Below are 22,784 nucleotides of genomic sequence, written 5' to 3'. Positions count from 1 at the left end.
TAATGTTCAGTTTAAGCCCAAACTTCTCACTCTCTTCTTGTACGCGCATCAGAAGTCTCTTGAGTTCCACTTCACATTCTGCCATTAAAGTGGTATCATCCGCATATCTAAGGTAGTTGATACATTTTCCAGCAATCTTCACTCCAGCTGAAGACTCGTCCAGACCGGCCTTCCTCATGATGCACTATGCATATAGGTTAAATAGGCAGGGCGACAGTATGCAGCCTGGCCTCACTCCTTTCTGAATTGGAAACCAATCAGTAGGACCATGCCCAGTTCTGACTGTGGCCTCTTGTCCTTCATACAGATTCCTGAGGAGACAGGTGAGGTGAATTGGAACTCCCATCTCTTGGAGAGCTTGCCACAATCTGCTGTGATCTACGCAGTCAAACGCTTTGGCATAATCAATAAAGCAGAAGTAGATGGGTTTCTGGAACTATCTTGCATTTTCCATGATCCAGCGAAGGTTGGCAATTTGGTCTCTAGTTCCTCTGCCCTCGCGAAACCCAGCTTGCACGTCCGGAAGCTCCCGATCCACATACTGCTGCAGCCTTCCTTGGATGATTTTCAACATCACCTTGCTAGCATGTGAAATAAGCGCGATCGTGCGGTAGTTGGAACAATCTTTGGCACTGCCTTTCTTTGGAATGGGGATGTAAACTGACCTCTTCCAATCCTGTGGCCACTGCAGGGTTGTCCAAATCTCCTGACATAATGTATGCAGAATGTTAACGGCGTCATGGTTGAGGTTTTGAAGCAACTCAGCTAGAATGCCATCAATTCCGCTAGCTTTGTTCTTAGCAAGGCTGGCTAAGGCCCATTCAACTTCACTCTTCAGGATGCCCGGCTCGAGATCAGTAATCACAACCGTCTTATGTTGGGTTTGCACATTCGGGTCCTTCTTGTACAGTTCTTCTGTGTATTCCTGCCACCTCTTCTTTATCTCTGAGGCTTCAGTGAGCTCCTTGCCTCGTTTGTCCTTTATCAGGCCCAGCTTAGCACAGAAGCTCCCTTTGATATCTTTGATTGTCTTATACAGAGCTCTTGTGTTCCTTAATTGGCTGTTGTCCTCAACTGCTTGGCACTGTATGTTCAGGAAGGCATTCTTATCTCTCCTTGCTATTTTCGGAAAATCCGCATTGAGAACCTTGTATCTTTCTCTTTCCCCCATAACTTTTTCCATCCTCCTTTCCTCAGCTATTTGCAAAGCCTCTTCACATAACCAGTTTGCTTTCTTGCATTTCTTTTGCTTTGGAACTACCTTAGTAGCAACTTCTTGTATTATATCACGAACATCAGTCCACATCTCTTCGGGCTCTCTGTCTTCTAGATCTAATTCTTGAAATCGATTCCTCACTTCCACAGCATATTCTAATGGAATTTGATCCAGATCATACCTGAAAGGCCTTCTAGTTTTCTGCGTTTTCCTCAATCGAAGCTTAATTTTGGCAACAAGAAGCTGATGATCGGTGCCACAATCGGCCCCAGGCCTTGTTTTTACTGCTTGTATAGCGCTTCTCCCTCTCTGCCGGCAAATAACATAATCGATCTGATTCCTGTACAGACCGTCCGGTGAAGTCCATGTGTACAGGCGCCTCTTGTGCTGTTGAAAATGAGTATTCGCTATGGTCAGGTTGTTTTCTTGACAAAACTCTACTAGCCTCTGCCCAGCTTTATTTGGCTCGCCAAGACCGAACTTGCCTATAATTCCGGATATTTCTTCACTCCCGACCTTAGCATTCCAGTCTCCTATGAGAAAAACGACGTCTGATGATGGGGTGCGGTCTAAAAGGCATTGTAGGTCCGTATAAAATCTCTCAACGTCAGCTTCTTCAGCAGTAGTGGTCGGTGCATAGACTTGGATAACTGTTATGTTGAAAGGGTGACCTTGGATCCGAAGTGAAATCATTCGGTCGTTTTTGGGGTTGTACCCTAGCACTGCTTTATCCATTCTTCTGTTTACTATGAGAGCGACCCCATTCCTTCTCTTGGATTCGTGCCCACAATAGAAGACATAATGGTCGCCGGAGTTAAATTCTCCCATCCCGGTCCACTTGAGCTCTCTGATACCCAAGATATCAATGTTCAATCTGTCCATTTCTCGCTTGACGACATCCAGTTTACCTTGCGTCATAGATCTTACATTCCATGTTGCTATGTGATATATCTCCTTGCAACATCGGACTTTCCGGTCGGTTTCCGACACATCCACAACTGAGCGTCCTTTTGGCTTTAGCCCAGCCGCTTCATTCGTCCTGGAGCTACTAGGAATAGCCCTTTGTTCATCCCCAGTAACATGTGGGACGCCTTCCAACCTGGGGGGCTCATCTTCCGGCGCCATATCATTAATGGTATTGTGACTGGCCATAGGGTTTTCTTGGCAGGAAATACTGGAGTGGGTTGCCATTACCTTCTCCAGTGAACACATTTTGTCAGAACTCTCTGCCGTGACCTGTCTATCTTGGGTGGCCCTACACAGCAGAGCTCACGACTTCATCGAGTTTCGCAAGCCCCTCCGCCACGACAAGGCAGTGATCCAAGTAGGGGTGAACGTTATTGGCCTTACGTAAAACAGCGTTTGTATTATTGCCTAAGCATTCACCACTGGATTCCAAAGGTTCGAACACTGTCGTGATATAAAAAGGCTTTAAATGAAGATTTTCAACTTAGCCAGCATTGTTCGGAGGGGCCATGTCTTTTTTCTCTAAATTTACTACTGACTTACTTATGCATCAGGGCGCTCAAAATGAAATAGAATGCTGCAAATGGTCGGTTTTCTTCTTCGAAATGAGCCCAAGGGCCGAATTACATAATGTTTTGTTTCGTTTATCTTTTCAATTATTTTGGTCTTCCGTTATTGACCGTGGCTCTCTGACGACGCAGGTGGTGGCAGACTATAGGAACGAAAAGATAACAGAAGCGAAACGGTGTGCGTTACAGAATATTGGCCTAGAGCACGCTGTCAAGCCTATATATATATATATATATATATATATATATATATATATAAACAGGATGTCACACAACTTTCCCGATTATCTATTTTATTCTAACAACAGTTTCGGACGGTGGACCGTCCTTCTTCAGAATCTCAATTCTACCCCGAAGAAGGACGGTCCACCGTCCGCAACTGTTGTTAGAATAGAATAGATAATCTGGAAAGTTGTGCGATATCCTGTTTGAATTTGAATTTCCCTCAAGCACACTATATATATATATATATATATATATATATATATATATATATATATATATATATATATATATATATATATATATATATATATATATATATATATATATATATGTGTGTGTGTGTGTGTGTCTGTGTAGTATGAAAAGCTAACAAAAATAATAAACCATAAAAGACACAGCACATTGCCGCTTGACTGGTCAAAAAAAAAAAAAGACAAGAAGAAGAACATGCTTTCAATGCGCCGCAAGCTCACCCTAATAAGTCAAGACTGCTCACACTTGGTTGTGGCTCTGGTGTAACCACTTCACATTTGCCAAAACACAGTTGACGCCGTAAGCATTAAGATGAGAGGAGACCAATCATCAGGACCCTTTTTGACAGGACGCAGTAAATAGTCTGTGTCGAGTGCGCTCAAAAACCGTTTTTGTAGGGCTGCTGCTTTTAATTATTTTATGCGTTGCCATATATGAAGTGAACGTACTACAGAAAGTCGCCAACGCTGTTTATTTTGGCCAAGTGGAAAACGCGGAATGGAAGGCAGTGGCACAAAAAGCTGGAGAGAGGAGGGCGAGGCGGAAGACTATATGCTGTCTCTGTCAACACACCGATTTCTCATGATTCTAAGGGAAATCATCTGCACGCAATTTTGATGTGTTGAACCGTAAACCATGTAATTCGATTCCATCTAGTTATGGCTGAGATCAGAAGCAAGGATCGGTGCCCAGTGCCGTCACAAGTGGAAGCTGTCATCGATGGATATGGCCACATGCTTTTCGCTTTAAAGCAAAGTTCACCTGTGTCTGCAGCGTATATAGTGCGGTTTTGTAGCGAAACCTACCTTCTTTCCGCGAGATAATGTTCACGCGCTTGCGATAAGCACATTGAGACTATATGAAGCCAAGAAATTGCGCATTTCAACCGTACAACTGGGTACAAAATTCAGAGTGCACATGATAGAAAATGAGCAAGTCATTGTTATTCGGTTACATAATTACCATTCCGAAAAATTATGCCACATATGCATATCCAAGTAGAATTTTCAGAATACCAATTTTTGTAATAGCGTATTAATCTAATATTGCATTCAATAACCGGCGTCCACAAGGTAGAGTTTTCAATGGACACAATTTCAGAAGCATTCCAGAATGCGTGAAAGTTAAGGTGGTCTTTCATTAGGCTTGCAAAAATATTCAGCGCAGCCTTGCAACTTCAGCCTAACTGGGAGACAACTTCAAGTTTGCAAATACTTCCATGTGTCTTTCAGCCTTTGATACCTTTAAAAAAACAACAAACAAACAAGGCTGGTCTTGGTTCAGAACCACAGGCACGCACCTCTTCGTTGGAGTGACCGTAGTAAGGCTGCTTTCCGAAGGTGAAGATCTCCCACAGGACCACGCCGTAGGACCAGACGTCGGACTCCAGGGTGAACTTGCCGTACATTATGCTTTCGGGCGCCATCCACCGCACAGGCAGCATACGGGAACCACGTATCTGCGCGGAGAAAACAAGCTTCCTTATACATTGGTAAAGTGCGCGAACAGAGACGACCGAATTGTGCTGAGCAAAAATATTACACAGGCGCATATATCGTTTATGCAGTGTTACTCATCCCGATTCATTCTTGAGCGCAGGTTTCTTTTTTTTTCTTCATACGTTTCCCGTTTCAACAACTATAGCACATCGAGTATGTTTAAAATGCGCCCACACACGACTGTTCTAGGGCCTCAGCACGGTACAGGGCACTTTTTAGTCGAGCAGCGGTCTCTGCCTGTCAAGCCATAACGGCGCAGGTAGTACAGCTGCCCTGATTTTTAACAATATAGAGCGAGCGCCGACCAAACTGCTGGTCAGCGCCTTATAACGGCGATAAGCGTGCAACACGGCTACAGTTTGTGCACGCGTACAAAGGTAGAGCGTCGTCTGCTACGCTGTTCCGATCATGAGGACACACGCCCTGCCATATTATCTGTTCGCGAAAGCCCGAAGGGCAGTAGAGCACATGCGCACGAATAACATGCGACACGTGATTTCCTTCCTTTTTCTATTACGAGCGGCCGCCCTGGAGAAGCAGAATTAAGGAAAAATAAAAAAAATAAAATAAATACAGCAGCCCTCTGTGCGGTGTACAAGCACGTGTACTCTACTGCACGCCGGTTCCTTTTGTTTTTTGTTTTGTTTTCTTTTGCGAAGAGATATTGTGGCAGGGCGTGTGTAGTCGTGATCGAAACAGCTTACTAGACGACGCCCTACCTTCTTGCGCGTGTGCGAACTCTCGCTGTGTTGCACGCTTATCGCCGTTGTAAGGCGCTGACCAGCAGTTTGGCCGACGCTCGCGCTATATTATTAAAAATCAAGGCGGCTGTACAAGCATTGCTTCTGGCACTCAGCGCGAGCAGCCCTTCGTACATAAGTTGCCTGCTGTGTTACAGAATTCTAAACTAGAGTACGCTTGACGATGCGCTGTTACAGGAGGAGGAGAGAAAGCAGGTAACAAGAGCTGTTAATCCCTGTTCAAAACTTTTGATCCGCCAAGGCAGAACTACGGTTCGCTGCGTGCTCTATACTAATTTGGCGACGAGGTTGTTCTTCGAAGTGAAATGAAGCAACTGCAAGACGGACCGATGGCTTTCACTAGGAAAGGACTGGTTTTTCGGAATTCGTGAGCCGGGGCGGTGCATCGCACGTCTAAAGGTCGACCCATGAGGGATAAACTCCAGACGCAAGAGCGGCAAATTTCCCCGTACTGTTATCAAGAACGAAAATTCTGTCCTTGAGCACTGAAGAACTTTCCTCGGAGCTTGTTTCCCGTCGGATACCTAGCGCAGAGCGGAGCTGGCCTATTTCGCTAACTTTTCTGCCATCTTCAATTTCTGCGATCTTTTCGCCGTTCCTTGGCTCCATTTTTTTTTTTATTTATTTGAAACGTTCGTTTTCTCTATTTTTGCAATGTTCATGACATTGTAGCTCAGGTAGCGTTTGTTAATGCACTGAAATAATATTGATCCGCATTCCACTGGTTTCCTGCAGATAGCATGGTAGTGTAAATGACTGCTCCACGTTTATTGTGTTCGCAATAAGAGCGACAGTCCCTTAAAATAATGAGCCCGTTGTATGACGCCGCACCGGTGCTATCCAAGAAACCAGCCAACCATCCTGCAGTCTACATGGCACCCTCCTCCTCCTCCTCCTCCTCCTCCTCCTCCTCCTCCTCCTCCTCCTCCTCCTCCTCCTCCTCCTCCTCCTCCTCCTCCTCCTCCTCCTCCTCCTCCTCCTCCTCCTCATATCTCCACTATAACCAGGAACCCATGCATCAGCGGAACAAGTGGCGGCAAAATCATACTCCAAGGTACTATAGAAAGGTGATTAAAGCAAAATGTACTATAACAGCAGATTTTAAGCACGCTCACATCGTAAGATCACCCGCCAGTTTTTAAGACAGAAATGCTTTGAACTTCTGTTGAACTGGTGCATTTTTGCCGTCTCTCGTCCGTCGCACTGCAAAGAAATGAGTGTCCCGAATGGAGCATATAAATTCAGGAACAAAGTCTGAAATGTTCGAATTGATGCTTAATTTTTCAGAGAGGCTCCTGACCAAGAGAAATTATTTGAGTTGAAATAAAAATTGGGTTATAAGTTGGGGACTGGACACAACACCTTCAGACTGCGAGATGGAGACGCTACCCACATGCCTCGAAGGCCCGTTGTTTGAGGCTAAGTAAAAATGGGCCGAGTGAACGCGGCCGCGAAAGAGAGGGATCCGATAAAGCAACCACGTTCGGCTCTTAAGGAAACGTTTACAAGCAAGACATCATACGAGAGGTAGATTTTCTGAATACACAATATCCTTGCGAGATGACGAAGGTTTCCTGAAAATGTTGCTTTATATTTTTATGGAACGTGCAGGTTGTATCTCTCTATAATGCGTTCGCTATTGCTTTCGAGCACGTGCTCATGCCCTCCCTGGCGTGCGTTCTTTTCCGCGCTTGCACGTGCTTTCAGAGGCCGCGCCTATTTTCTTAGTGTCCGATTGCTTTTCTGCGCCTGGTTGTTTCGCCGCTCGAATAATTAAGGTATGTCTATAAGTGTGCCGGTGTCAACGCTTTAGCGTCCCTTTTGCATGCACCCGCCGTACCTACCTCACCTGGAGTACGTCACACAATTGGCTAGTAAAAGAAATAAAAAAAAAAAAACAACGAATGCTTGCACCGAGATGCTGATAACAGTCGAGAATTCTATGTGATGCACGCTACATCATTTCTGCAGGCCAGTGAGTGCTTACAAATGACGTAATAAAATGCGAGCACAAAGGTTTCTTTAGTGACAGCCTTTTTCGGTGCTGTTCCTAGCATATGCGAATGGGATCAGAACTTTGGGCAACCCGCATGCATTCCTGCAGCAGGTGTACATATAGGTGTATAGGTGTGTTTGAGATTAGACAGCATTTTTAAAACTCTCCTCAATCTTTTCAGAACATTTTCTTTCTTTGTAATTTTATTAAATTTGCTTCCTCGTATAGTAACAGAATAGACTTCTGGGTTAAAAGGAGGTTAAAAAAGATCACAAGGCCAGCACGCGGCAGAAACAGTTTACAGCAAGATATAGAGAATAAGCATGATACTAATAAAATTTAGGTACCAAGTCGCTACAAGATGCGGAATAAAATGTATGCTACATTAACACCATAATTCAAAATTGCACAGTAAGAAACTTATTAAAATGTGGAGCCAGGGAGATCCAAGGTACCGGTTCGTACAGCAGTAGTCCAAACAGGATAAAGCAGTGCACATTATAACCTATTGAGTGCGTTAGTTAGCGGAGTAGTAATGGAAGATCGCTTGCTAAAGCTTGCTTTGCTATAAAATATAAGAAAACTGGGGGCCAAAGGCCGTCTGTTCAAATTCCTCGCACTTGTTAGGATTCAGCTCGAAAAACAGTTAGTTATGTGTGCCATATGATGCGGATTCATTTGACACCACTCAGAGCCCTGTATCTGAAGCGGGTGGATCACACTTTTTGCCACCAATGGTGATTGATCGTAAATGGTGATACACCCACTCATTCTCAGGTGGAGTATATAAGGCCGGTCGGCAGTATAGTAGGTAATGCAGCGGTGTTGGGGGTGCCTCATTCATGTGACTTTGGGAAATCATTACGTCACACATGGTGGACCAGGCTGTGGACTCCACTGCACGGGTGGTCACGTGGTGGCGAAAAAATTATTCGCATTGATGTAGCTATGATCACGTGACTTGGCCGCCATCTTGCATCTGACAGCGATGGAGAAAAGCACAAGAAACAGGCAAATGTAAGTAGCAAGAGCTAATGCTCTAAAAAAAAAAAAAAACCTGCGATTTTACACGTAGCCAGGCAACATCTATTACAGGATGCAGACTTTTTTTTCATTAATCCCCAATCAGCTATATCTTCATGTGTCTAATGTCATTCTGTTCACAGTTATTTTGCTGAAACATGACTTACACCTTGATTATGTTTTAAAGAGCTATGCTCGTTGGCTGAAGATGGGTATGTAGACGTTTCTTGATGGTGCGAACGGCGTTCAGTGGCCTTAACTCGGCGGACGATAGCGACGACCTAGACACGTGAAGCTGTTCGCGCGAGGTCGGCTGGCGATTGGCCGGCGCTTACGACGTCGGCAGCACTCGGTCCCCGTCCAGCCACCAGCCACTTCTCTGCGCAAAGAGCTTAACGAATGCCGCACCACGCTTTGTGTCTCTGTAAATTTCTTTCTCCTATTTCTGCAGTTTGGTACAGTAGGGAGGGATGCAGCTAACACAGGTGCAGTCTAATTGGAGAAATACTGGAAACGTCAAAGCTGTGGGTACAGTTCGGCGGATGATGATGACGATGAATATAGAGCGAAAACGGCGCTATAGTCAGCCGCCAATCAATTGGTAAACACCCGGATGACTTCTGTAATGCTTTGACTGCTTTTGTAAGCACAAATTTGTAGTTATACGCACCACTATTCGCGCTTTCAGCGAGAGACGAATCATATAATAATATATAAGCTAAAACAAATTAAAGAAACCTAAAGTTTTATTTTATTTATTTTGAACATACTGCAGGTTTCTTATGAGGCTGTTGTTAGATTGGGGTTCATCACGAAGGAAGGTCAAGAATATCAACGAGGCCAAGAACTAACTTTACTGAAAATACAACCACGTCATGAATTATGTAAGTACAAAAGGAAGCGTTAATAACGAAAATAACATTGGAAATACGTAATCATCATGTGTGGTAATATCAACATCTATGGTGCGGTATACAATGCATCATGTGTACAGATCACCTGTGCTGCAGCTCACGAAAGGTTGGCATATAATTTAATTTTATTACTGGTAGCGGTGATTTAAAAAAAATGAAAACGGGAGAACTAAGTTGGTGCCGGTGGCAGCAGCTGCTGTTATCTTAAGCGCCTGGTGCGCAGCTGACGGAAATAAAATGGAATGGGGAGAGATAGGATAAGGAAATCAAGATAGCGGATCGTTGATCACGTAACTTTACAAACTATGTGGTTGGGCGAATAACAGTGATCGGAAGACGCGAGTATAGTTTAGCGGCTAGAAAGTCAGACGGTAATGGTAGTATGACGTAGAAGGAAAATGTGAAAACAAGAAGGCCATTTTTTTTTTTGTCTTTCCGAAGAAATAAGGTCACTATCAACGACGTCATGGCGCGTTTGAAGACCCTGTTTTCGATCGCTGAATGTTTCGCGTGGTCAAATGAATGTTTTCTCACTGTCACACAGAACGGTGCTTGGAATTTCGTGTACTTGGTATTGTTAACCGCTAACGCCTGTAGATGTCAATCAGATTGTCTAAACTGGTAACTTGAAAAGGCCAGTGCACCCCAGCAGCCTACGTGGATGTGCTATGAAAGGTCACGTGATGAAGCTGCGAGTGAGGATCGGAGTCGAGTCACGGGGTGTCCCCTCGCTACTTTACTCAAACCTCTGCGCGCAGTTTAGTTTGCTGGTTCTTCATCACCCACCCGGTAGTCATGATGTTAGCTGCTCGAAAAGAGGGTCATTCACTGGTTTAGTTAGGTTCTCGACTATCACAACCAAATGCGGCCCACGGTGACGACATTGTTGAAGGCGGGTTTTAAATGGCCTGCATATATGACAGCCTTATTTTTTTTTTGATCTCACTTCCTCACCTTCAGAAGTTTCATGCAATCTTTATAGGAAGAATTCCCTCTAATGCCAAGAAAAATTTATAGGGCCTGTGTTCTTTTCAAAACGTAACGGAAATGGGATTTTACTTTTGCTTTAATGATGTGAACTGTTATTTTGAGAAATAATTTTCTGACACCTAAGAGCTTAATATTCCTTTTTTTTTTTCGGAAGCCTTTTAAGAATCTGGCGGCTCGTAATCGCCCTGGCTTCAAGCGTTTCTGAGCAAAGCATTACGCACCTTGTAGTAGTCGCAGGTGTAGATGTCGCGGGACATGCCGAAGTCGGAGATCTTGACGCAGAGGTCCTTGCCTACCAGGCAGTTCCTTGTGGCCAGGTCCCGATGCACGAAGTGCTGGGAGGACAAGTAGCACATGCCGCTCGCGATCTGCGTCGCCAGCCACGGCAAGTCCGACTGCGTAGAAAACAGGCGTAACGGCGAGAGGCACCTTTCGGTGAGCACGTGCGGTCATTTGCGGTGATGTTCAACAAGCTGTTGCTCCGTAAGTCGACGCGTTAGAATACGCGACCGTGTGTTCTGATATGCACACTCAAATGCAAGCATAATTTTCGTTTATTTTAACTGCGACGGGCATTACGCTTCTGCTTGCTGCGCTGAATGAGGCCCCACTTCTATGGAGCAACTGAAAGCAGGCGTTAGGAGCGTAAGCAGGAGTGGCTAGCAGGACTCGCGAAATATGGTCTACCGAGCATAGATTGCGCATTCATTTCTCGCAAAACCTTCATTCCTCCGGCATAAAATCTTCCTCTCGTCATATTCTTTGGCAACCCACAGTACGTAAAATTAGCCCATATGCTGAACTGAAGAATGCACAGTAAGTCAAGAATAACTGCACCCCGCCGGGATGGCGCAGTGGTTGCGGCGCTTGACTACTGTTCCCAAGGACGCGGGGTCGAATCCCGGCCTCGGCGGCCACTTTTCGATGGAGGCGAAAAGCAAGGCGCCCGTGTGCTGTGCGATGTCAGTGCACGTTAAAGAACCCCAGGTGGTCGAAATTTCCGGAGTCCTCCACTACGGCGTCTCTCATAGCCTGAGTTGCTTTGGGACGTTAAACCCCACAAACCAACGAACCAGTAACTGATTTAGCGTGCACAAAAAAGTAGGCAGCAAGAACCTGCGTACTGCACAGAGAGAAAAAAGCAGTGATTGTTCATTGCTTGGTAAACATCAAGGGTAGACAGCTCAGGTGCACTTGCTGCAGCAAGTACACCTGAGCTCAGAGCTTGCTGAACAAGAGGTAGCACACTGTGCACAGGCAGCCCATGGTAGACGCGTGGCACAACATCCTGCCATCGATTTTTATTTAAAGAAAAGGGATGAAAAACGTCATGAGGCCAGCATATGGCAACCTTTGTCCGCGGGTTCTGTCACAGCCCCAGTAGAGCAGTCCGTTTACTTAGCAGTTTACACTGGCGTCGCTGAGCTGTGACGAAAAAGAAAAAAAAAAAAGGATCAATTTATCGATTAATTGGTTCACTCGTGGATCGCGCGCGCTCAAACTGGGCGCTCTGTCGAAAGACCCGGCATGCATACGCTTTTCTTTTACCAGGGCCGCAACGCGGCGTTATTACGAAACTTAGGAAGGCTAAGAAACATTCTGCCTAACAAACCGAGAAGCTGGCGAAGACAGATTATTTCGTTCTTAAAGAAGCCTTCGAGACGACGCGCGCCTGTGCACGCTTACAAGCTGCAAATGACGGCGAAAGCCTGGTGACGGCTGGAACAGCAAGACGGCGCTCATCGCAGAAAAAAAAAAAAAAGTCGTTCGCTCATTGATGCAACAGTGTTCTAGGTGGCTAACGCAATGATTTTAGCTTTCTTTTTTTGTACAATGACAGCGTCTGAAGTTAGTTAAACTGCAGGGCACCATTTTCGTGCTATCATATGTGGTGTTCTTCGCCAGGCACCTTTCTTATGTTTGATTAATTAGGTCGCCAGGAGTACGTGTTCCATCGTCCGTATATAAGCCTTCATTTATAATGCTGAATGACGATCTCTTTATAATTTAGTCCGAGCGGAGTGGTATTAGGCTTAATGGTGAGACTGGTTAGAGTGAAAGACAAAACTGAAAGGCTGCAGACTAGTTTCTCTGTAGACAATGCATGCCGGTGGTGCCCCATCAACTACGTAAAGGAAGAGGTGTTGCTAGGTGCGACGTTAAATCTCATACGAAAATTAGTTCTGCGTTTAATCCAAATCTCGTCGGCACTCTACGCACGCATCATGTTACCTGACGATTCGGAGGGGGTGAGTTAGTAACCTGTTCGGTTTATCAGGAGCACTCGGATGCCTCAGTCGAGCTTAAGACAGCACTGTGCAAACATTCCACGGGCGCTTTTCTTCTGGCTTCAAACTAAAGTGTTGTTCGGGTATCAGTGCCAGAAGGAAGCGAAAGGAGGCTCAGGTGCCTGCGTTTACATGCTTATTGCTCTCGTTCGGGGCAACAGCCGCACGGCGGAAACACTTAGGGCGAAATTTTAGAAGGCTCTTTACTTCAATGAGGGTATCTTAAGAGAGGCACCCTCCTTCAGTCAATGTTTAAGCACGCCCTAAATAACGAACGTCTAGTGAGGCGTATTAAAAAAAAAATCACCGAAGGAGGGCACGCCATTCTAAAGGCACCCTTATTGAGGTAAATACTTCTAAAATCTCGCCCTTAGTGCTAGAAATTGTATAGCTGCGAGTCGCACCTTTTGCAAGCAGCAGTATGTGCAGTGAAAACTTTGCAAGCAGTATCGCCGGTGTGTTTTCATGAACGAATTATTTTGAAGTGAAATGCTACACTACGAGGATCGTAGCCGAGCTACGCGTATGCATGCCGCAACCGAATGACGTCACAGCCAAGGCCAGCTGCGCAGCCCCCTCACCAAGCTCTGCCGACGTTGCCTAGCAACGTTTAATAGGTGTGCGACTCCTCCTCATTAAAAAAAAGTCACCATCCGCAAATCAACCCTACATCCCTTGGATCCCCAGCCGAGCGCTTTACCGCTGTGCCAAGCCCTGGGTCGCGAAACGCTCTTCATAATTGCGCTTGTCTACCGTGAGGATGATAGCGGGATTCCGCTAGTGACAGATACTGCGATTGGCGAGCAATTTGAAAGTACCAAAGACTAAAATAGTCAAGTCACTCAATTAGGGTGACGTCACAGATGTGACGTCATTCATCTGCCGTCAGCCCTGAGGACCAAGTGGAAACGAGTGCGCTCCAACGCCGCTGGGCGGCGCTTCTTGCTTTCCGCGAATGACAGATGCTGTGCCTTTCCTTTCCTGTAAACGAATTATAGAACGCCGGTGAACTTAGACACGCTCGACATGGAAGCCAAGGAGAGTTTAGCTGCTGGCGAACGGCGCAGAAGACTTGAGAAAATAACTTCTTTTGATCCCGAGTTAGTCACTGCTTTTCGCTACGTATATCCAGGCTTAGCAGAGCTAAGCCATCTTTCATATTTTTGTTTCCCATTTTAATATCTCAGCTTAGGCGGAAGGCTTTTCACAGAACTTTATCGCGAGGAAATATGTACATTACTGGTCAATCTGAAACTGTTTGTAACATTGTATATATGATACGCTTGGTTAGACATTTTTCAACTTATCTCCGTTTAAGCTGCTAAAGTACTACCTGGAAGACTAACGGCTTAGCATAACTTGGTACACTGTTCGAAACGCAATTTCGGAATCTGCACGACCGAAATTTTCTTTCGTGATTTCAAGCATTCGTCGAGAATTTCTGCATACTTTTGTATCGAAAGGTTAAAATACTTCACTTGGAATTAGCGCTTATACTTTAAAGGAGACTACAGCTGTAGTCTAAAGGAGGAACCAAAGTTTTTTTTTTATTTCATGCGGAGTGTCCTACGTCACAAACCCCCTAGATCTAAAGCACAACAGATTAACCTAGGCTTCTTGCAGCGACCTTCACTGGAACCAAAGTAGACATACCAGAAGCTCCTGACCAGCTGCCGCCGCAATACCTAATTTATTAAACTTCCCATGCTCGAAAGTTGTACTCTCGCTTAACTGTGCTATAACACTCTTGACCTACAAGCAAGAGTAGGGGACCGCAACGAGTTATTTCTTGCAGTAAAGTTTTACGAGCGACGACCGCAAGCTTCGGTTCGTGCATAATGCTTGCAGTCGGTGGAAGTTAGGATCATTCGCAGTCACCGCCATTCGCCCACACCATTGCGCTAACGATACTGGAAGCGCGGGATTAAAACGCTTTACTCAGATTCTCTCGCCGTGCATGCGCGGAACAGTTAGTTATTAGTTGTTACGAAATATATAATGAATACGTGACATTAAAGAAATGAAGAGAGCTAGATGTGTCCCTGTGCACAAATCACGGAACGAAATCAAAAAGTTCAATTTACACTCACAGTATATGAACGAGCAGCACACATTTTTTATAAATGATATATTTGTCTGATAACGCATATTCGACGACGCAGCTTATTATGAACTTAACATGCATGATATTTGCTGCTCCAAGGTAACAGGTAGCACAAGCTGAGATAAAAAATGACGAATCCAACTTTTTCAGACGAAATATACGGCTAAGAAACGTGTGGGGAAATCCGTTTTCAGCTGTGTAACGTTTATAAGGCAAAAGCCTATATTGCCTCATTGTTGTCGTCAGCAAAAGTGTCACGCTTTTGCGGCGGCTCTGATTGGTCGAGACGGAATGACGTCATGGAAGTCTCGACCAATCACAGATGCGCGAATGCGTGCCTTATATGGCCATATGCCAATCAATGATCAATTACTAATAATGACTGATTGATTAACAAATAATAATTACTAATCAATTTTTAATTACCAAATAATTACTAATTAACTAAGCGATACTTACTGATTAGTGAATATAACGTACTAATCACTGAATAATAATGATTATTTGCTACTACCAATTGCTAATCACTAATTCTAATCAATTACTAATTAGTACCTTGCTAATTAATAACTACTAATTAGTAACAGTTGCGTAATTATTTATTAATTACTAATTAATGCCACGCACCCGGTAAAATCAACCTCAGAGTAAAACGTAGAACTGCGAAGATACAAGGAGCGCGATCTCGTCGCTGCCAAGCGGAATTCACTGCAGAATTCACTGAATAAATGCACTCGCAGAATGTGAAAGAGTAGTCGCTCGCTTTGTTCGTAGCAGCGTTCATTGGTACATGTGCAACAGTCGCGTAGCAGAATGCAGCACTCAGGCTTTCGCCTTTCATCACTTTAGTCGCTAAAGTGTCCTCGAATTTTTTATATCAATCCCATGCGATATTCGCGTCAAAAAGTGCACAGAAATTGTCTTCTAAGCATTGTTAAGAAACATTTAACAGGCTACAGCAGAACCTATTCCAGACGTTATAAAATAATGTCACGAAATGATAAACAACAAGTTCTTCATATTGACGAAAACAGCACTCGCCGAAGTCACAGACGAAAAAGAAAACGAAAAACAAAACAAGTTCTTCATTGTTTAGAAGACATTTGTAATACGATGCCTCGCACCCATTTGTTTTTAGTTTTGTTCAGTGAAAGAAGATCAGTGTTCTCGCACATCAAGCTTGCACTCTGCCCTGTACATTAATCCTGCCACACACTGCAAGCTTGATGAAGACGTCAAGTGCTGCTATTCTATGTAAATGAAAAGAAGCAATATCAAAACAATACTATTTAGTAAGATAAATAAAAAACACATTCAGCAAACAAAGGAGGTTAATTGAGGACAACGTAGTAAAACGGAAATTTGAACTAATTGGTACATCTTCAAAAACATTACCAACGCTGTTCGTTTTAGAAGAATAGCTAAGCGGGCGAGTTGGTGATATAGCTATAAATAAAACAGTGCGAAACACGCAGACGAAAGAAGAGAATAACACACCACAAGCGCAGAATAACACAATGTGTGTTATTCTCTTCTGTCTTCTGCATGTTTCGCACTGTTTTATTGATAGCTCATTTTCGGTTGATTTGTAATTTCTTCAAGAAAGAACTTACGAGGTAAGATATCACCCTTGAGTCGAGAACTACGTGTCTTAAGTTTTCTGTCTTACCTAGCGCAGTTACGAGTGCTGTTTCTGCTGAAGGTTGCCGGTTGCTAAGGTACAGGCAAGGTTCCGCCAATTCGCCTTGATGGTAAAAGTTGAAGACCGCGAGGGTTTCAGTCACAAAGAGATTAGGGCGGACCAAGTGACCGTAGTCTCGTCTCCCAGTGATATGCCCCCCACCCTATGTTAGCAGTACACTCTCTTTTCCCTCATGCCAATAAGGAAACCTTTTACTCACTGGACGTAGGCAACAAATCACTAGGTACCTTCCCGGTGTTAGTTGGGAACCACTTCGCAAGACGGAACAGTAATTTAGTCTTGCTATTACTTCCGCACTTCTGTGCTAATGTTTAGTTATCGGGAACATTTTCTTTTTTCACACTGTCCACCTGCACACTATCAACCACTGAGCTTCCTTTCCGATGAGGAGCGCTTGTGCTGTAATGGTTTTTGGGTGAGTGAGCAATAGGGCTTCTACCCTCCTTCTGCTTCGACTGCAGCGAAGCAGTACAGCTAGTTTTTGTTTCCTGTTACATTATTGGCAGTAGCACAGTGGTTATCCCCGACACTGCTTTAAGGCCGCTGTCACTTAAAAACTTTCACGCTAACAAAATTGTGCCACAGCAAAATGTAAGCACCTCATAAGATAAGAGTCGGCGTTTGAATTAGAAACCAACGTGTAGTTGAGTCACGCGAATTACGAAATACAAAAAGAAAGAACTCCAAAAGTACATCAAGCCAGCGTGCGGTTGATGTTCACCACTTACTAGAGTCAGCTGAGTCGGAGGTTTTCTGGTAGCCGAGTCACGACCGTAGCCATTTGCTCGGAGCAGCTCCGCTAGGTCTCCGTACGTCATGAACTCGAAGACCATCCAAGGTATGGAGCCGGACTCTGCGTGCAAATGTGAAAACTTAGAGCAAGCGGTTACACTCTGCGACTAAGCGCGGGACAACAGCAGCGTATGCTTCAGAACAAGCTCCCAGAGAAGCCACAGCTTCTGAACAATTGCTTCCCCCCCCCCCCCCCTTTTTTTTTTAGAATAAAGAAATCGGTCGTTTAACCACAGTATCAACCTCTTTATGAGAGTCTTGACAAGTATCTGGATGCTATCAGCTCTTGAGATTTTTTTTTTTTACTGAGGAAAACAAAGTTTGATAACACTTTTATTCATCTACGATGGTTTAAAAAAGAACTGTAATTACATTGCGTGTATGCCACAAAATTTCGTTGCGTTTATATTACCTCCTATGATAAACGCCATAAAACCCCGGCCCTCAGTCACCAGCGGCTGCGGAACAACTGACCACGGCGGCGGTCAGACCTGTGACGCAGCAGGGGGTGCTAAGAAAGCCTGGCTCCGCTGGACAGGCCGCCATTGGAAACTGACCCTGGCAACGTTTAATGCTAGAACCCTAGCTAGTGAAGCTAGTTTAGCAGTGCTGTTAGAGGAACTAGAGGGCATGAAATGGGATGTCATAGGGCTTAGTGAGGTTAGGAGGCCGAATGAGGCATATACTGTACTGAAGGATGGGCATGTACTGTGTTATAGAGGTTTACCAGAGAGGCGACAACTAGGAGTAGGTCTCCTTGTCAATAAGTATATAGCGGGTAATATAGATGAATTCTATAGTATTAATGAGAGGGTTGCAGGCATCGTAATTAGGCTTAATAAGCGGTATAAACTGAAGGTTGTAGAGTCCTATGCACCTACATGTAGTTATGATGACCAGGCAGTTGAGAGCTTTTATGAAGATGTGGAATCGGCAATGCGAAAAGTAAAGACGCAGTATACTGTACTAATGGGCGATTTCAATGCCAAGGTAGGGAAAAAACAGGCAGGAGACAAGGCAGTAGGTGACTATGGCATTGGTTCTAGGAATAGCAGGGGGGAGTTACTAGTTGAGTTTGCAGAGCGCAAAAAACTTACGAATCATGAATACCTTCTTCAGCAAACGGAAGAACCGGAAATGGACATGGAAAAGTGCTAACGGAGAGACTAAAAATGAAATCGACTTCATAATGTGTTCAACCCCCGCCATTATGCAAGATGTAGAGGTAATCGGGAAAGTGCGATGCAGTGACCACAGGATGGTGAGGTCCCGAATTAGCCTAAATCTGAAGAAGGAACGCAACAGATTAGTAAGAAAGAAACCCATCAACGAATTAGCGGTGAGGGGGATGGCAGAAGAGTTCAGCATCTCGCTACAGAATAGGTTTTCAGCTCTAACTGAGGATGGCGACATTACCCTAGAGGCAAGGAACAATAATTTCAGAGATGTCATTACTGAGTGCGCGGTAGAAGTAGGCGGTAGGATAGTTAGAGAGGATACCGGCAAGCTAAGGAGACGAAAGATTTGATTAAAAAACGCCAGAGTATGAAAGCTTCCAATCCAACAGACCAGATCGAATTGGCCGAGATATCAAAGCTAATCAATAAGCGCAAGGTAGCCGATATAAGGAAGTATAACATGGAGAAAATTGAGCATGCTGTAAAGAACGGGGGAAGCCTTAAAGCGGTAAAGAAGAAATTGGGCATAGGCAAAAACCAGATGTATGCGATAAGGGACAAGGCGGGCAACGTCATCACTAATATGGAAAAGATAGTCAAAGTAGCCGAGGAGTTCTATACAGCTCTCTACAGTAGCAATAGTAGTCAGGACCGTAATGAGATTGGCGGTAGGGAAAAACAATCAGACGTTCCACCAGTGACGAAGGACGAGGTCAAGAAAGCACTAGAAACTATGAAAAGGGGGAAATCAGCTGGAGAGGATCAGGTAACTACAGATTTGCTGAAAAACGGGGGGGGGGGGGGGGGGGATATCGTGCTAGAAAAACTGGCCACCCTGTATACGCAGTGCCTGGTGTCATCGACGGTACCGGAACCATGGAAGAATGCAAACATTATCCTCGTTCACAAGAAAGGGGACTCTAAGGACCTTAAAAATTACAGACCAATCAGCTTACTGTCTGTTACGTATAAGGTATTTACTAAGGTAATCGCTAATAGAATCAGGACAACCTTAGACTGCAATCAAGCAAAGGATCAAGCAGGGTTTCGGAAACGGTACTCTATTATCGATCATATCCATGCCATCAATCAGGTGATAGAAAAATGCTCGGAATATAACCAGCCCTTATACATAGCATTCATTGATTACGAAAAAGCATTTGACTCAGTTGAAACCTCGGCGGTGATGCAGGCATTGCGAAATCAGGGGGTAGACGAGCCGTACGTGAAAGTGCTGGAAGATATATATAGTGGCTGCACAGCAACCATAGTTCTGCATAAAGAAAGTAACAAAATTCCCATAAAGAAAGGTGTTAGGCAAGGAGACACAATCTCCCCATTACTATTCACAGCTTGTTTAGAGGAAGTATTCAGAGACTTGGAATGGGAGCAGTTAGGGATAAGGGTAGATGGAGAATACCTCAGTAATCTGCGATTTGCTGATGACATTGCCTTGCTAAGCAATTCAGGGGATGAACTGCAAATAATGATTGATGACCTAGACAGGAAAAGTAGAAAGGTAGGCTTGAAAATCAATATGCAGAAGACTAAGGTAATGTTCAACAGCCTCGGGAAGGAACAGCAGTTTACATTAGGTAGCGAAATGCTGGAAGTAGTAGGCGAATATGTCTACTTAGGACAGGTAGTAACCGCAGATCCGGACCACGAAAAGGAAATAACAAGAAGAATACGATTGGGATGGAGCGCATTTGGCAAGCACTCGCAGATTATGACTAGCAGCTTACCGGTATCGCTCAAGAGGAAAGTATACAACAGTTGCATCTTGCCTGTACTCACCTATGGGGCTGAAACGTGGAGGCAAACCAAGAGAGTTCTACTTAAGTTGAGGACAACCCAGAGGGCTATGGAACGAAAAATGGTAGGGGTAACATTAAGAGATAGAAAGCGTGCAGAGTGGGTCAGAGAAATAACTCAAGTTACCGACATTCTAGTAGAAATTAAGAAGAAGAAATGGACATGGGCAGGACATGTAGTGCGAAGAGAGGATAACCGATGGTCGCTAAGGGTAACAAACTGGATTCCAAGGGAAGGAAAGCGTAGCAGGGGGCGACAGAAAGTTAGGTGGGCGGATGAGATTAAGAAGTTCACAGGGGTCAAGTGGATGCAGCTAGCACAGAACCGGGTTAAGTGGAGAAATATGGGAGAGGCCTTCACCCTGCAGTGGGTATAATCAGGCTGATGATGATGATGATGATATTGCAGGAAGAGAGCACTGACAGACATGCGTTTGCAAAGCGTGACAAAAAAAAAAATACTGAATAAAAATTAGAAGAGGCTAGAGCTTCGCATTTAATAACCGAAGGAGATAGCGTTATTGGATTCATTTGCATTACGTATTCACTAAATCCACCTGCACTTAGAAACCAGCGAGAACAGGAAAAAAAAAAAAAAAATTCATGACCTATAAGTAGCCTACCAGCCTCGAAGTCTGAAGGTCGTGCGTTCGATTGTCGTCTTCTATAAGCTAACGCAATATTTTTCCAAACTCGACTACTTTCTTTTGGTTACAAGAACTTCCTTGAGAAATTTTACGTCAATTAGAAATTATTTGAACTGTTCCTTGATATTTTAGTACCATATGGAGATTTCTGCAACATGTGGGTCATGCTTAATCTAAGCGCGGGCTTCTTTCTTCCGCCGTTTTTCACTCGTGACACTCCGCGTAACAGCGACATTCAGAAAGTAACGCCCATCTGTTGTTGCTTATTTGTATTCGGTGAGCACAGAGCGTGAGGTCGGCTGTGCCTGTACATTATAAAGCCCTGTTGTTGATTTAACGGCTCCCTTTCAACAGAAAATGAGGGAGCAAGAGCGTGGCTGCTCGCTTGGCATTTTCACAAGGGCAACATTATCGAGCAAGTGTCCTGAGATGGCATCCAATTACATGCTTCACTGGATTTGATTAACGATCTTTCAGTTGCTTTCTTTCGTACCAAGACCGAGAGGTATCGAAAGCGATATACAAACAAAGGCTTCATAACAGAAAAGAGGAAAAAAGAAACAGAAAAGAGGCGGGCAAGAACAGAAAACTACCGACGCGGCGTTTGAAGTTGTCATTACTTAAATAGATTAGGTGAATCGATCCTGTCACGACGCGAGAAATTAGACGTTGCGCGGCTTTTGCCTCCGTCGCAATAGCGTTTATCGAGATGACTTATCGGAGTTCACGCTATCGTCCCATCTCTGATTTATTAGGTAACAATCATATGAGGTCTAGGCGCCGACCGCTGTGTGCATTGTTTCTTGTTTATTTATGGCATGTGTTCATTCATTTTTAAGAAATTTAGAAATTTATTTATTTATTTTTAGGGTATAAATAGCTATTAGGGTCTCTGAGTCAGACAGCGACCACAGCGTGAAGGTTGTGGCGTTGCAGCATCCGGCATGGCACGAAAAAATTGGCGCATGCATGCTCGGTATGTGATGTTTTAAGTTTCGAGCAGTAAAGAACTTAAAGAGAAGGCTGACTGCGAGGATGAAATAAAAATAACACTACAATAGTTCTTGGAATAACAGCGTTGTACAGCTCTCCACTTTTTTAACTGTACGGAGCCCATCACCATTGCCCACCTACCACCATGTGCTACGGCTCCGGATGGCCGGATGACGAAGGAGACAGAAAGCGAGGGAAGGTTGCGGGTCAGCCGCACAAAGCGTGCTACTGGAGCTTGCTAGGCTGTTCCCCTAGCAGCCCCCCTGCAGTGGTTTCCTCAGAAGGGCGTTTCGGTGTTCTCTTTCTCTTTCATTGCTCCACCGCGCGTCTGTGGTTCCGGTACTGTGAAAACGATGCTCCGCCTCGGCTGAATCCGCAGGCGTATCGTCCCGACAGCGTTGGTCCCAACGATCCCAAACTGTTGGCATCGGAGGTCGTCCATAAGCATTTAAAAGCATTTTAAAGAATGTTAAAGCATTTTAAAGCATTGGCTGCTTATGAGACAATTTCACCCACCAGCAACTCGTAACTAGCGCGCCTACCCCCCTTAGCTCATTCCCGTGGTCAGGTAACCACTCCGTGCGCGCAACTCATTCACCGCTCCTGCTGGCCACTTCGCTGATGTTGGGTATGGCGCGCAGTCATAGGACACTGCCAAATACTTTAAAATGCCACTAGGATGCTATGTACACCTATGTTTAAGGAATTCTGGGTAGTTAAATGGAAAGCCACCGGGATAGCCTTCTTGCAGTGGGTCTCGTAGCCTTAGTCGGTTTGGGACGTTAAACCCCACAAACCAACCAACCAACCATTCTTGCAGTGGGCGCACTACTGTATCGGATACCTTAAATGAAG

The 22,784-nt window shown here is 44.6% G+C and overlaps 1 protein-coding gene across 1 annotated transcript in view; it reads right to left on the bottom strand.

Moving 5' to 3' along the window:
• LOC146206527 (high affinity nerve growth factor receptor-like) overlaps positions 1-22,784 on the bottom strand; it is a 46,511-nt gene that overhangs the window by 7,469 nt on the left and 16,258 nt on the right. Inside the window, exons 5-7 of the mRNA XM_084587038.1 lie at positions 17,234-17,358; positions 10,633-10,806; positions 4,529-4,687 (exon numbers count right to left, since the gene is read on the bottom strand). Coding sequence (XP_084443164.1) covers positions 4,529-4,687; positions 10,633-10,806; positions 17,234-17,358 — 458 coding nt within the window. The remainder of the gene's footprint in view (positions 1-4,528; positions 4,688-10,632; positions 10,807-17,233; positions 17,359-22,784) is intronic.

The sequence above is a fragment of the Amblyomma maculatum genome, chromosome 1 (assembly GCF_055883805.1).
Source record: "Amblyomma maculatum isolate TAMU_Amacu chromosome 1, ASM5588380v1, whole genome shotgun sequence".
In the NCBI taxonomy this organism is placed as follows: domain Eukaryota; kingdom Metazoa; phylum Arthropoda; class Arachnida; order Ixodida; family Ixodidae; genus Amblyomma; species Amblyomma maculatum.
This window is presented reverse-complemented; position numbering and strand designations above follow the sequence as displayed.